Source organism: Oxyura jamaicensis, chromosome 12 (assembly GCF_011077185.1).
Source record: "Oxyura jamaicensis isolate SHBP4307 breed ruddy duck chromosome 12, BPBGC_Ojam_1.0, whole genome shotgun sequence".
NCBI lineage: Eukaryota > Metazoa > Chordata > Aves > Anseriformes > Anatidae > Oxyura > Oxyura jamaicensis.
In genome coordinates this window covers 139,503-155,403 of record NC_048904.1, presented here as the reverse complement: position 1 = coordinate 155,403, position 15,901 = coordinate 139,503, and the positions used below count along the sequence as shown (strand labels likewise).

The 15,901-nt window shown below is 35.3% G+C and overlaps 1 protein-coding gene across 7 annotated transcripts in view; it reads right to left on the bottom strand.

Annotated features, from left to right (window-relative positions):
• Positions 1–15,901, bottom strand: part of ARHGEF3 (Rho guanine nucleotide exchange factor 3) — a 121,068-nt gene that overhangs the window by 89,060 nt on the left and 16,107 nt on the right. The window contains exon 3 of one of the 7 annotated variants that reach the window (XM_035338200.1): positions 11,565–11,724. The exons of the other annotated variants lie outside the window; for them this stretch is intronic. Coding sequence (XP_035194091.1) covers positions 11,565–11,610 — 46 coding nt within the window. The 5' untranslated portion in view covers positions 11,611–11,724. The remainder of the gene's footprint in view (positions 1–11,564; positions 11,725–15,901) is intronic. 7 annotated transcript variants of the gene reach the window in all.

Sequence of the window (15,901 nt, the reverse complement as noted above, 5' to 3'; positions counted from 1 at the left end):
CTCCTCATATGTCTTCCCCTCTAGGCCCTTCACCATCTTTGTCGCCCTCCTCTGGACACTCTCCAACAGTTTTACATCCTTGTACTGTGGTACCCAGAACTGCACACAGTACTCGAGGTGAGGCCACACCAGCACAGAGTAGAGCGGGATGATCACTTCCCTCAACCAAAGAGCAGTGCCGTGCTTGATGCACTCCATGATACGGTTGGCCCTCCTGGCTGCCAGGGCACACTGCTGGCTCATATTCAACTTGCAGTCAACCACAACCCCCAGATCCCTCTCTGCAGGGCTGCTGTCCAGCATCTTGTCGCCCAGTCTGTACGCATAGACAGGGTTTCCCCGTCCCAGGTGCAGGACCCAGCACTTGCTCTTGTTAAACTTCATGCGGTTGGTGATCGCCCAGCTATACAATCTGTCCAGATCTCATTGCAAGGCCTTTCCACCCTCATCCGAGTCTACAACTCCTCCAAATTTTGTGTCATCGGCAAATCTGCTCAAAACACCTTCTAGTCCTACATCCAAATTGTTCATAAAAACATTGATGAGAACTGGCCTTAGAATGGGGGGCCAAATGAAGAATTCTTCTGCTTCAAATGATTTTTTTACATCTTTCCATCATTTACTATAACTCAGCAAGACTTTTTCTTGTATCCATACACTAACACTCCATGAGTGTTTTGTCTTACTCCATGAGAGTAAAAAAAATACTGTATGAAGCCCTAAAATGCTGTCAAGTTAAAAAGCTTCTTCATAGCATAAACACCAGATTGGTTCCCCTTTTGTTCAAAATGGAAGCGAAACAAATAGAAACAACACAACTAAACACACAATGGCCAGTTTACATGTACAGGGAGAGCCTTAACTGTTTGTTAGTAACAAACAGTTTCAATAAATATTGCATCCTCTGACATCAGGATATTCCATTTAGTTAGTAGAAACACTGACAAATTTATTTCTGCAAAAAAAAACAAGTAATGTTTTTAAGGCAACTTATAAATAGACGCTAAAGTCAACAAACACTGTCCCCTGCTATGACCCTTTTGATCTTGATCTTCATTGCACAGTGAAGTCAGAAAACTACCAAGAGTTTGATCTTCATGAATTATGTAAATCCATTTACATAACAAGTAACACTGTTAATAGCTGGGAAGTTATAATTTCTGACTGGAAGATCTCGTACTTTGTATTTGGTATTGGAGGTTTCTTTACAACTTGAGGCATTTGAAGATTGTGCCAGATTTTACACCTGATGTTTCTAACACTCTTCATTCTTCTCAGGAATGATACTCGGGCAATATGTTCAAATGACATGGGCACTCTGAAACCATAAATATCATCTCAACTTTTATCTCATAGAATGACTTCCTATTGATTAACCAAAAAAGCAGTCTCACTATTTCCAGAAGGAATATTTAACTTGAGATGCAAAAGCAAACTTCTTTCAGTTGTTCGTTATTACTCACAACTGGGTTCCTGTGGGAACATTTTTTGCGTCAGTGTTCCCATAGCAATTACTATAGAAACCCCTGAATGCAGTGGAGTAAAACCTGCTGAAACTATCATGTCATGAAAGCTCCATTCAAAATATTAATTCAGGACAGAAAATGTTCAGTAATCTCTATCAGCAAAACAAATTTGTTTTCTAGCCTCTAGCAAGTAAAAGCACCAACAGCATGACAGCAATTTCAGCCCAACATCACTCTATAAGATCATACAGATAGTTTTGATACTTTTTTTTTCAAGGAAAGGTTGTTTGTCAGTGTCTGGAAGCAAGAAGGCCTGTAACCGTGCTTTATCCTATTTAAGGTAATTGATAACAAATCTCATAACTAATGGATGGATTTAATTGCTTTGCATCTGCCTGAAGTACAATGTCAGGGCAGCAAGACCAAGAATTAACTATTTTTTCTTTGCCTCATAACGTGCATTCTCAGCATCTGTTCCAAATGTATGACTGTACATTGCTATGGACAGAAGACCAAGTCAACCAAAGCTTCAGGCCTATGGCTACAGGTTACCTGCTTTAAGATGTCCCCCAAAATAAATGCAATGAAAGCATTAAAGAGTCAAAAAGTAGTGATGTATGAAGGCTGAAAGCAGAAAAATATTGTAAGAAACATTACTTGTAAACATTTTAAAGTGAAAATTACTGCCAGTAAGAGAACAGTACTACTTCTACATTATTTTAAGAACGTTTATGCAGTAGGGAAAAAAAAATAAGCCCAAATAATGAACGATTTTAATATATCATTATCAACATCACTAAAAATCATACTGCTGTGATCCCGAACCACCTGTTCTTCCAAAAAATCATGAACAACAACAAAAAAAATTGTGCTACATGTTTGTGCCATACACACAAAAACATTCTTACCCATGCACATTAAAAAAAAAAAAAAAAAAAAAATGCTACCAGAACTGACATTATCAACTGCAAAGATTCTTAGAACGCCCAATGAAATAAACAAATTTATACATGAGATTTTTAATTTTTCCACAATAATTTAGGAAACCTTAAGGAATTATATAGTTTACCTTAGTAACTCATAACAGAAAACTCTTTATTGTAAGTATACTAGAGATTATTATTTGCTTGGAAATAAAACATTTTTCAGCTATTTGCCCTTGCACGTATTAGCATATTCTCATCCATATACACTAGTACAGGATCCATTTTTTGCCATGAAAATACTTAATGATTTGTAACAACTTTATAATATAGTTGAAGATTCACTCTGACATGCAGAAACTACTTGCTTTAGACTTTTTTTTTTTTGTAACACTGCTGAATATTAGCAACTGCACATCATCTCATTCCATATTTTTATCAGAACTTTTTGTTTCAACACATTCACCATCATTAGGTTTTGTCTGAAGAAATTTATGCTATGCTCTTATGTTAGGGCACATTTATCTTTTGTCTCTTACTGATAGCTAATGTATTCTGGTTTCAAAGAGATATATTAATTGAGTTCAGGAAGTAGACATTGCGGTATTTATAAAAACTGTTTTCTAATTAGAAAAGCCAAGGGAACAGTCTCACAGTTTTAATATAGAAAGCACCAGAGCATGAGGACAATATTGCGACTTCCTACAGAAGCTGAAACAAGAGTCGTAAGCCACAAGAAAGAAATCAAACACATTAATTTGATCAATGACTAAGGAAAAACATTATTTACAGTTTCCTTTATGGTAATGTATATCAGAACTACTGTTAGTAGTCATGAGAATGACTGGAATGGAAGGTAGACAATCCTACTTTTCTTGAATATATTGATCATTCTGGGTTATTTTATTGTAAAATGTGTTTTTGGTGCCAAAGTGCTGTATTTTTTCTGATCACTTGTGCTTTATCTCTTGATTAATAAAACAGCATTTTGCTTTCTGTACAGCAATTGTCCAAATGAACAAAAAAAAAATGATACAAAAAGTTAACTTCATCCAGTACTCTTCCTGCCTCCAAACAGTGGTCTTCTGCATTAAACAGTTTAACAGTGCTGCAAAATTCCCCAACGATGTTATTTGTATGATGGTTCTATAAGCACATTTTCCAATTTTAACAATTTCAAACTGAAAAAGAACAGGCATACAGGCATTTGATGAGCCGATCTCTTGGAAAAAGGGGCATAGCAATGAAAACCATATGGAGCTCAGCATCACAAGTCTGATGCTCTAGTTTGTGCTCTTTGCTAAGGATAAAGATTAATGCTAAGAAGTTGTTTTCTCATTCTTAAGAGGTACTGAAAGTGAAGCTGTAGCCTCATCCTATGCATGGCATGCAATTCTATGGCCTGAAGCAGAACGTAAAGAATACATATAGCTCTGAGCATGCATAATGATTTTTTTTTAAAATTTATTTTTAAAAATAAAACTGGACAATAGGTAGAAAAGTTACTAACAAGAGACAGATAGCAAAGTCACATACCATTTCCTGAAGAAACCATGTTCTTTAAACCACACACGTACACCTTTTTGCACATCAGAGTTTTCTAAGTACTTTGAAAAGCAAAGTAACTGGTTTCATGTCTTCCAACTCCTAATCCCCCTTATGTCCTACTAAGAAGGGCTAATTAAAAAAAAAAGTACAATGATTTTTCCCCGAAGTCCATAGTCACATGACTGATCTCGAGAGAAAAGTTTTAAATTATCAGCAAGTAAAAAATATTAAGCATTAAACCTAAAACACAGAAGAAACATATTAACACTGCCTGATGCAGATAGAAGACACGTGATACAAAATAAAATAGTTCAGTTGGAAGGGACCCACAAAGACCAGGTCCAACTGTCCAACCACCCACCTCAAAACTAACTAAAATTTTTAAAATGTTATTAAGGGCTTTATTCAAAAGCCTCATAAAGACTAGCTGAGAATCAGTAAGCTTTAAGATGCTAGTTTTAAATTTGACTGTGGTTTGAAAACAAAAATTCAGAATGGAAACAACACAGTATTTTCAAACTGTCTTTAGAAGGAATCCTGATCAAAAGTTTCATCTTTGCTCTGCTAGGAAGTATAGAGTTGCAATACACTTATAATGAATAACATCTACTGTTATCAAATGGCTCAGCAAACAAAAAATTGCATTGATAGTGCATTCGAGTTTTAACTATTTGCTAAAATAATATTAAGGCATTAAATTACTATAGAAAATATTTATTGTAAGCATACTCTGATATCATGAGTGTTGGTCTTTGCACCCAAGTTTACAAGGTCTGACAATATATAGTTAAAAGTGGGTGTTATGACAATCTCAAAGAGCATAAGTCACCATGTAAAGAATCTGAAATTCTAGATACTTGACTTTCAAATAAATAGAGGTACATTAAAAAACCTGGCTTGCCAGGCAAAAAGCATTATTTGGGTCACTAAAACAGCTGAAGTTGAAATGGTCAGGAAAAATAATACTCAAGAGCTTTGATGGAACTTGACAACACAAATCCAATTTCTTTACATATGGACACCAGACTTTTAGAGTCCGAAACAAGCATTTGTCAGTTCTAGAGTCCTTTGTCAATCTTCCTACCCACCCTCTATGACAGTTAGCTGTTTCTTCAGGTAGACTACATTGCTGTAAGGCTTGAAACAGGAACATGGTAGCAGAAGAACTGACCATGTCCTATGTCCTGCCAGTACTGTTTATAAAAAAAAAAAAAAAAAAATGAACAGCATTAACATTCAAGGACAATGGCCTTCAGGGAGGCAGGGACAGCTGCTCTAGTGGCATAAAATTGCCACATTAACAGAGGAATGTAAAAAATAGCTATTTTGTTTATGGCAACAAACCTACTGTATACAGTTCTGTAAAGAGCAGCATAGAGAGTTGACAGTTGTCTTGTTGAAAATAGGCTACTGAGGAGCTGTAAAACGGAAATGAGATATGGTAGTGATGCTCTACTCTGCATCCTCAGGTTGACAGGAGAGAACTCTGCAAACCGCAGACACAGACCAGGACACTGCTGGTCAAAAAAGTCCAGCCTCACATGCATAGCACACATACATAACTTTTGAGGAGTAAAAGAAGAATATCTTGACACAGATACTAAAAAAAAATCTACCATAAAACAAAGTACTGTAAGATTATTAAGTCATTCAAACCAAAGGACAAACATTGGTAAATCAAAGAAGTTTGGCTAAGCCTGAACTAAAACTAAAACATTATCAATTTCTTAAATTCACTCATGGTTACCACAGAAAAGGAAAAGGATAAATATCTATTTATATACCACTAGTAAATGCATCCCCTTGCTGAGCAAAATACAAGAGCTGTAATGCAATCACCTTTCTGTCACTACACTCTATTATCACTGATTATTCTGTGCAACTCCCCTTCCATTTACATACAAAATCCTCATAGCAAGATACAGAAAAATTCAAATTTCCTGGAAAGTCTCCTACTTCAGTGAACTGAAAGCAAAAAGATCCTGAATGGACAGGTATTAAGCAGCCTATCTATCATAATAGATGAAAAACTTCCCTCTGGGTTTAATCATACTGATTAAAGTTGGTGGGTTTTGTTGTGGTTGTTGTTGTTTTGTATATAATCAAAGTGTAAATGATGAATACATATGTATATAGAAGATCTTCCAAATATAATGAAATATAAATCAGCACGAGAAAAAGTTAATGATTCATTTCAAACCTGTCTTGAAATGAGGTGCTGAAAAATCAATTGAGTTTTCTATTACAGAGTTCCCAACCAGAAAAACATTGGCTTGTGCCAGATGAGTTGCAGATTAAAAAAGAAGCATGCAAGTGGGAAAATATTTTTTAAATCATCGAATATAAAGTCCACACAAAATAGATAGATAAATAAATAAATATTATTTAAACTCTGGATTTACCATATGATGTCCAAAAAGTTTTAGATAGCTTTATATCCCACAAGAATTGATTGTGAAGATGTTGCAAAACAGGCATCACAGTCAATTGGCAACATAATTGTAGAAGTTTCACCAGATCATATTCTGACAGTTTGAAAGAAAAGAGTTAGAGGGTTTTATTATCATTCTGTTATTTCAGGAATAAAAATAATAATAAGCAGTTTAGCAAATAGAATTCAATGTTTAAGGATAAACTAGTTTAGCCTTTAAACTTCTGCTATTTTTTCTTCCACTTGTATGGAAATTGGTAGAGCTTTCCCACCAATCTACTTTTCACCATGGAATGCCCCTCACCAACACAGCACAGGGGAGAAAGAGGAATGGATTCCCTAATTCAGTGATCAGTCTGGGAAAAGGAGGATATCTGGAGGCAGAAAAAAAACACATTAACAAATTTGATGTGACAGACAGTTCTGTAATCCAGGGTGCAGTAAATGCATGTCATAAACTTCCATCTGCACTTTGATACAAATTACTTATTGATTTGTAGTTGGCTTACTGTGCTTTCACTTATTAAGTTACACAAATAACAGATGTGACCATGATGGAAATATGCCTAAATGAGCCCAATTCTGACTCACCAAATTTTGTGTGTTCTGTTGTGGTAATAAATAAAACAATGCAAGGTTTCAGATGTGAATGTATCTAATGAAATAGCAGCAATAAAATTGTTATAACAGTATATTTAAAAGATTCCCATTTTTAAAAAATTGTAGTGTGATTTACTTTAAATGATCTGACGACATACAACTTGTATTTTTGTGCATGAAATACAAAAACATTATATAGCTTTCAAAATAAAAGCATCTTAATCTTAGTGTTTGGGGGTGGGAGAGAAGACAGCAAGAAAAAAATTGATAGCACCTGCTTTATGATGTAATTTTCCAGGCTAAACAAGAGCCTTATTGAAACAAAACTTCCTCCACACTCTGAAGTATAGCAGTAATTGAATTCCCTGTTTTAAATATAGTTTTACTAACCATTTTTTTAAATGAAGACATAGCTAAGTGGACAGCTAGTAAAACAGTTAGCTTTTGACCATCACCATGGTGACTACAACACAGTAGACTGACACAGCAGGAAACAGATTACCTACATACCTGCCTACAGATCACATTAACTTCTCTGAATTTTAATTTATGCTTCTTACAATGTTATTTCTGTTCAAATTCAGGGGTGGAAAAATCATATGTTCTTAGGAGTCAGCCGCATTCTATTTCCCAATGAATTTATCAGAATATTTTTTTTTAAGAAGTCTCCCTATTAAAAGGTAAACTTGAAGTCAGTCATGTAATTATTTAGTGTCAGAAATATCAAATAAAATCTATCTAGAAAGCAGGTAGATTTCACTGCTTCCTATGCATCTCTAAATTGTTACATATAGGCTTTCATGCTGCAGAGTGCTGATGATATTCATACATATAAATATATATGTATCTGTACATTTATATCTAACAAATATTAGTGGATATCCTGAAACATTTGTAAGTACTTTTCAATAGTTACTACTAGTCCAGGTTTTCTTTTCCACATTATAAGAAATGTGGAATTTCTTATTTCTTCTGGGGATTTCCTTGTATAGTTCTTAGGCAATGTAATGACACTACATGACAGAAAAGCTATCTTTTGAATATAAGAGGTTTGCAGGTGACCAAAGACATCCAGCTTGAAAGCAATGTATTCAAATTATCCTCTCTTAAAACTCTTACCTCTAGAAATGTTCAGGACCCACAGGAAAGCGTAGCAAATTTAACCAGTGCATATTCTCCAGCCTTTCTTTCACCCCACAAAAAGGAAAGATTAAGTTACAATCAGCCTTTTGTTTCTGATCATTTGTTTCCAAATACTGTGATGTTCAAATGTTCCCATAGAAACATCATTTGTGTTTTGCTTGCAAACTTTATCACCAGCTCTACAGAAATAGAATTAAAGTACATAATCACTTTTCAGAATAAAATAGTGATTTTTCTCTGGTGAAATAGAAATTACATTTGTCCACTACAATGGTTTCAGAGGCAGTTTTAAAGATCAGGGTAGTTAATTATTAAAGATTTTGAGCTATGCTTTCTGAATACTTTAGAACAGTTTATTTCTTACCAGGATTAACTTCGTATTACAGGTACCTGTAACAAAAATACTAATCCTGGTATGAATGGAAGTGTGAGCACAGTGGGACAGAACAGGTTAATGTAAAAGACAGAGAAAAAGCACCAGAAGATAATGCAAGACTTGAACAACAATTACAGTAATGGACTGTATCGATAAGCACTACTGTTTGCAAGGTGGTCAAATGGATGAACATACTGTTGCTGTCAGACCTAAAATACTTTCACTCTCATACAGGTTACAGCACAAATGATTCATTACTGAAGACCTTGTGATCGACCAACAGAAGCGCAAGCAAGAAGGCTGCCATGTAACACCCCTGCCATCTCAGTGCTTGCCACTATGTGGGCATGAAACCACAAGGGAATTACAATTATGAGGGAACAAGTCTAAGTGGATAAAATCAACTTGGATAAAGATAATTTTTTTAAACATGTATGTCCTTCCCCTTCCATAAGATTTCACACTTTTGTATTACTGCAGTACAGGAAATGCTGCGTGTTTCTTTTTACTGAAGTTTACATTGATATGCCTAACTGCTGATGTCAGATTTAGTGAAAACTGGAAGTAGTAACTCAGTGTTTTGCTTTAGCCGCTATCCCTAATAACCGCGGCCTTTCATTCATAACATGATTCACAAAAAGAAGCTCTGATGAACAAAATACTCTCCTTAATTCAAATATCTTCTTGAAAAAAAAAAAAAAAAAAGAAATGAAAATGTTGCACTATTAAACACAAAATTGAAATATTCAGTTAACACATAGAATCACTCCAGTCTCACGTAGTCCAGAAACCTACCTGTTTGTTCCAATACCTGATTCCATGTAGAAAACATCTGTTTACAAATAAAATGTGCTTCTCATTCACCCATTTGTGTTCTCCAGCAAGACCCACCAAATGTCACTTTATTAACAAAAGGAAGCATAAATGCAAAAGATAATTAAACATCCCCTCTGCTGCCATCAGCTGGGTCAGGATTACAATGGCCTGCTATCAGATGGGAAATAAATGACAAGGAGGTGAAATTCTTCTCTCAGAGTACAGAGATTCTGAGATCTAACAGTCTAGAAACTTTATGGAATGTAGTTTCGGGTATATGGATCAGATTATTAAGAAGCTTTTTGTCCTTCACTTGCAAGACCAACTCTTTAAATTCACAATTTTGTTAAAACAGAATCCAACAAAAACTGCTTAAGATTCAAGTATCACATCATCAGATATTGAATTTGGCCTTAGTTAAACATCTTCGGGAGATAAATGGAAATTAAGGGCAGTAAGTCAACCTAAAAACATCACAATTTTCATCACTGTTAATTTGCTATTGCCACAAGCTATTTTTAACATTACTGGAGCGTTATGAAGGAGAGAGGAGGAAATCTTCTTTACCTTCCTTTACATGCTTCACATTTTGCAATGAATAAGTTTTATTATTTCTGCAATTTTTTTTTTCCACATAGTATTAGAGAAAGAAAAAAAATGTAGCAAAATGCAGTGTGAATGAGACAACCTTCAATAGCATGAAAAAAAAATCAAAACTGATGACAAATTTCTTCTGTTATAAACTACGCAAACTGATTTATTCTACATTTGCAAGACTGCAAAGTTTCTGATCTGCTATAATCACAACTTCAACTTGCAGATGACCAAAACATTGGTCAGAGATGCTGAGGCTTCCCTTCCACGGTGATATTTATTATTTATAGACATTGGTGATCCAAGCCTAACCACCATGCCTGTGTTATGTCTCAACCTGTCAGCATGCATTTCTCTTACCCACAGGTGGTAGCGGGGAAATCTTAACATAACAAAAAATGAGGAAGTCTGGTTCTTTAAGCCATACAGATTTGCCTTCACAATTTCAATGATTATTGTACCAACTGAAGAGGGTGACAAACAAAAAAGTTCAGTGTGACACTTTTTTATTAAATACTTTTTCTAGATTTTACCAATACTTCCCTTCAGTAAGTCATGCAGAAACTTCTGGTAATAGATAGACTGATGGATTATTTTTTTTACTCCTTTCCTAAGTCTGAGTAACCAAACCTACACTCTTCAGCTTTAAAAACTAAATATATCTCACTCTCTTGATGCACTCTTTGTAAATATTCCATTTACTCACATGTCAGAATATAAAAGCAGTGTCACTACTCACTAATATGCATTTATAAACAAAATACCACTGAGGGCAACCTAAAGTTGGTGTTACCTTTAATTGGGTAAAAATTTATTGACATTGAATTGGAACCAATTTGGGATTTCAGAAACATTTGTTCTAGCTCCCTAGGCTAACAGCTATAATAAAAAATAGAGATATATCTGTGAAAATGCAGGTAGAATAAAATAATAACTGAGCACATAGCAAGTGTTTCACGTGATATAATACAAACAGACATGATTTGAAGTGTGACCTAGAGACAATATAACCACATGTACAAAATACAGATGACAGTTTTCTCCAACAGTCTGGGAAGTGATCATCTTTCACCAAGAAAAAAAGAAAAGAAATAAAGCTCTTGGGGGGAGAAAAAAAAAAAAAAAAAAAAAAAAAAAAAAAACTGATTACCTACAAACAACAGCCTTAGCCATATCCCCGTAAGACTGCATTTGAAACAAGCAATCTATAACTGCCTCACCACCTCACCTCTACTTTATTCTCTTTATCCAGTCCGAGAATAAAGCTGCTGGGGGACTGGGAGAGGAGAGTGGAGAATCACAAACCACAGTGGCACCAGTGAGTTCCCAATACAGAGCACTACTTGTTCTCTGACTGGTAGAGGAAATGGCCTCCCTCCTCAATTTCAGATCAAGCCTGCCACCTTGTGAGATTCAGATTCAGGCTAGCATGCACTCTGAAATCTTCCTTTTTTAAGGCAGCAGTCAAGATTTTTTGATCCCATCCAGGATGAGGAAATAAAATCTAGAACACGTTTTTTTAAGACATGATGACTGCTGATGTATGCTTAAACTCATATTTGCCTCTGGGAAATATTTTATTCTGTTCCAAAGCCCATTTCATGTTTGCATGAGACTTAAGTCAGAAGTTGGCGGCTACTCTTACTTTAACATTTCTCACCTCTCACCATTTCTGGATGTGCTACAGAAGCTGATATGAGTCATCCTCTTCATGTGTTCTGTTGCTCTCCTGGATCTTCACCCACTTTGTTTAAGGGACTAGCTCTCAGGCTGCAAGTCCCAGTGTGAGAGATTCTTTCATAAGAATTTTCAATTGTTGTACTAATCCTTTTATGGGAAGAGAAGTATGTTAAATAAACTAGAAAACATATTTTAGAAAGCAGTAATTTAAAATACATATATGTATTACTAAAAACACCCAAATCTATTTTAGAAATATGTATCTGCTTTATTAAAATAGCCTGGCATAATTGTTAGGTTATGCTAACTGTCCTGAATATTCTTAAACTTTCCAAGAAGAGTATTTCTTGTCTTCACACTGAGATGTTACTAGAAATCAGCTAATTCAGGGCCTCTCAAAATAAAATTAATTTTGACTACCTGAAGTGCTAACCTGCAATTTATGGGACTTCCTTTTTACAAACACTGTAACCTTATATTCTCCAAACATGTATGTGCCTCTTGTAATCACAACCATCTGCAGCTCAACTGCACTTGACTAGAGCCATTTTAATTCACTTCTTCAGGATGACTCATTTTTACTGACGGAACAAAGATATAGAAGAAACAGTGAAAGTTGTTAAATTTGTTTCTGTTCTTCACTCTAATTCCAGATACATTAACTCTTCCTCCTAACTCAGTTAGCAGCTGGCAAAAGCTGCAACAGAATTATTATGACTTATGTCATGAAAACTTATTTCCCACACAAGCTACAAAGTCAGCTTGAGTACTTGTCTTTCTCTGAGCTATAGTATGCAATAATTTAGCTACGCTATTCCGTACTTCTTCCCTAAAGAGGATCAATGTGATTGAAACCATATGCATTAAGGTAAGTGCCTACTTTACACACTACCTCATCATGAAAATTCAGATTTTTGGCTGCTCACCAATGTCTTCCTATCTTATTGTTACATTGCAAGTCATAAACATGTCAGTTCCAGCATCTTTTTAAATCTCAGTTGATTCTTATTTCTATTTTACTTTAAAACAGCTGATGAATTTTTAAGTATTATGCTTCAATTTGGGTTTCCACACTACCTCAGAATAACTCTTTTGCTTTATCAAAAAGCTTCCAAATTTTAAAGCTCAGATAAAACAATAATCAACAGACATTAACATAACCCACGTGTTCCTGGAGTGATCTGATACCCAGCCACTGGGCAGAACTACACTGTAGAACTATTTTTCCTTATTGAATAAAATCACATTAAAAGCTAGCTGAGTAATTGTAAACCTGGTGGGTCCTAAATAAATCAATGATTAAAAACAGGCTTAGCTCAGCAACAGCTGTTAAGAACCTAGTGTTACAGAAGAAAGAAAGTGCTTCACAACTAAGCTCAGAGCTCAAGCACAGAACAACAAACCACTATGGATAGAGTGGACTACATTGCAATTGAAATGTTATGTAAATATCTACCTTACTTTCCCCTCCTCTCACCCTGCATGTTTTTCTGTTTTAAATACTAACGTGTACTTGTCTTTTTGCCACCCACTATTTCCTTTATTATATTCATTTATAAAAATGGCCACCCTCCTAAGGAAAACGTGCTGTTTGAAATAGGATGATGAAATTCTCAGCCTTCAGCAGTCTGGTCTTCTTCTCAGTGAAAAGGCGTTTAGGTTTTGTTCTTAAAAGCTTGTCTTAAAAATTCGCACTTGAGTTAATTTTACAGAGAATTAGTGCCAGTAAAGTCAACAGAACTGCATGCTGTTTACACTATTAAACAAACTGGGTGTTTTCACTATATTAAGTTTACCTTTTCCATGATATATTGTATACAATATTTAAGAATTGACATCAGCAATTCAGCTCTAAGAAGAAAAATATCTTTAAAGTAGGCCTACATCATTGTTGAGCTGGCTTTATAAATTCTTATGGATCGATTCATATTGCTCCACTAAGTCAAACTCTGATCATGAGCCCAATCTGAATCACTACATGAGCCTGCCTTTCTTTGACCACACAGCTCTGAACTGCATGTATATTTTTGAAGCTAAAAATATTTTTCACTCTTTTAAAATAATAATGTTCACCTATGAAGCTCTTACAAATCCTAGAAAACAAACATCCCAGATACTGTAACCAGTTATGAAACAGCACCAAAAATAAAGATCAGAAGGATATTTTTATTCACTGAGCTAATGTTTTTAATAATGAATAATTATCTACAGAATATAAGTACGAAATTCAGTCAATTTAATTGAGATTGCTCTTTCCATACATATTTTGTAACTGTTGACCATCTATTTTAGGATAAAACCCATCAGCTTTAGCAAGGAAGTCCTAGTAAAGTGAGCAAACCCCGTAAGTCCCTAATTCCTTGATCACTATGTATGTGTCCTACCCCATATTTACTGCAGTTTCACCCTCTGAGTTGTGCCAAACAGCTAATTGTAGGGCTGTGCTACATGAATTTACTGAAATAAATTTGACTTTCCCAAAAGGAGATCTATTTTAACCAAAATTGTTTTCATTTAATTCAGAGAGAAGCTCACTACGCTATTGGCATAACAGCAGCGATGGCTAACAATGCCAGGAAGAGGAACAAGCAAATGAGAGGCTTAAATTGGCTTCACCACAAAAGCCAGATAATTGCAAAGCCTAATTTCCTGACCTTTTCCTCCTTTAAAAGAGAGATAAATATTTCTGATGTTTCACTGAATTATTTCCTGTGTCTGTTTTACAATTTTCTATTTGCTTTTCTAAGGCCCTAAATAAAATAAATAAATAAATAAATAAATAAAAATCACAACAGTAAAAGTAACAACTTTTCTTCTAATTATTTTCCACAACATACCACATCCCTTGCCTAGGGAAAGGGCCAGACAAGCCCTTTTTGTCAGCTTTTGTCAGCCACATGTCAGAGGCAGTTTTTAAAGAGACTTGAAAATGATGGTGACTGTCATAGAAATAGGAGAGTGCTGCATACTCAGTAAGCAACATGGCAGGGGGGTTAGAAAAGGAAAAACAAGGCATCACAAACTCAATGAATGGAGATCCAGAACCCCATATTTCAATTATTAGTTTTAAACAGCTGAAATAGTTCCTGACTTAATTTTATGCAAAAAGATAAAGTGATCAGCAAGATTTCTGCCAGCCTAGAGGAAGCACATCATAAATCCACACAATAACAAAAACTGGAAGATTTCCAATTCCACTGTACATTTGTTTTGAAAACAACATGCTATCTGGCTAGTTTCATACCAAGCATAGATTAATTGACACAGTTCCCACTTACTCCCTTATCTTTAGTTCCTTTCTTGCAATTTTCAACATTAAGAAACCGAGAATCTGCCAAATCAGTAGCATCTAAAATTTCAAGGCTCTCAGGCCTTCGGTTGCTCAAGTATTGCTCCATACTGGCTCAGATAATGAATGGTCATAAGATCAACAGTATCAGCTGAATTTCTCAGAATTTCTGCTTATCAAGAACAGCTGAATTTGGCTTACGCATGAACTCTGCTGTGGTGCCCTCTAGTTAACAGACATTTACAGCAGTCACTTTATTCTTACTAACAGCATGTTTTGCTGCTATAATCTTGGTTACATGTGCTGAGGGGGAAGAAAGCCATAGAACCAAATGAAGCATTGAAAGTTTGAGAATTCAAGGATCTTTATCTTGCAGAGGTACCAAACTAAGCAGATACAAAACACCATTGAAACAGAGCAGCGGATTTTGTAAATGGCTATGCAATATAAGGGGGGAGAAAGATCCTCATGAAAATAACCAGGATGGTTTAAGGTGTCATTACCACTTACTCTCATCATGTTTTCATCTGCCACAATATAACACCAGCCTTGATAGTTCAAACTACTGTTAAAAGCTGTTTTAGTTAACCTAGGTGACTTTGAAACTAAACAGATAAAAAATATTTTCACCCCCTTGTTCTGCCAACTCTTTTGTACTTGGCACTGATAATGGCAGAAAAGTACCCAACTTACACTGGTAAAAGTGGAGCCTTGCAGTCCTTTTGCAAACAAAATGCATTTCTACTCAATAACAGCCTAATCCAAAATTATGAAGAAAAAGAAAAATGACTTTCATCTTCCTTCAATCAAAAGCAACCAGCTGAACCATTGAAGATACCAATCCATACCAACTGTTGGAAAAATAAAAGTCCAGCCTGTTCTACAGACTATCCCCTCTACCCGGTATCAGCCTTAACTAAACACTGTTCAGCAGTCAGGTATAGGTGGCATTTTCACAAACCAGTTTTGTGGTTCAGCTTTATGCCAACAAACTGCTTCTAGGCAGCTGTAAATGCAAGAGATTCTGCAACACAT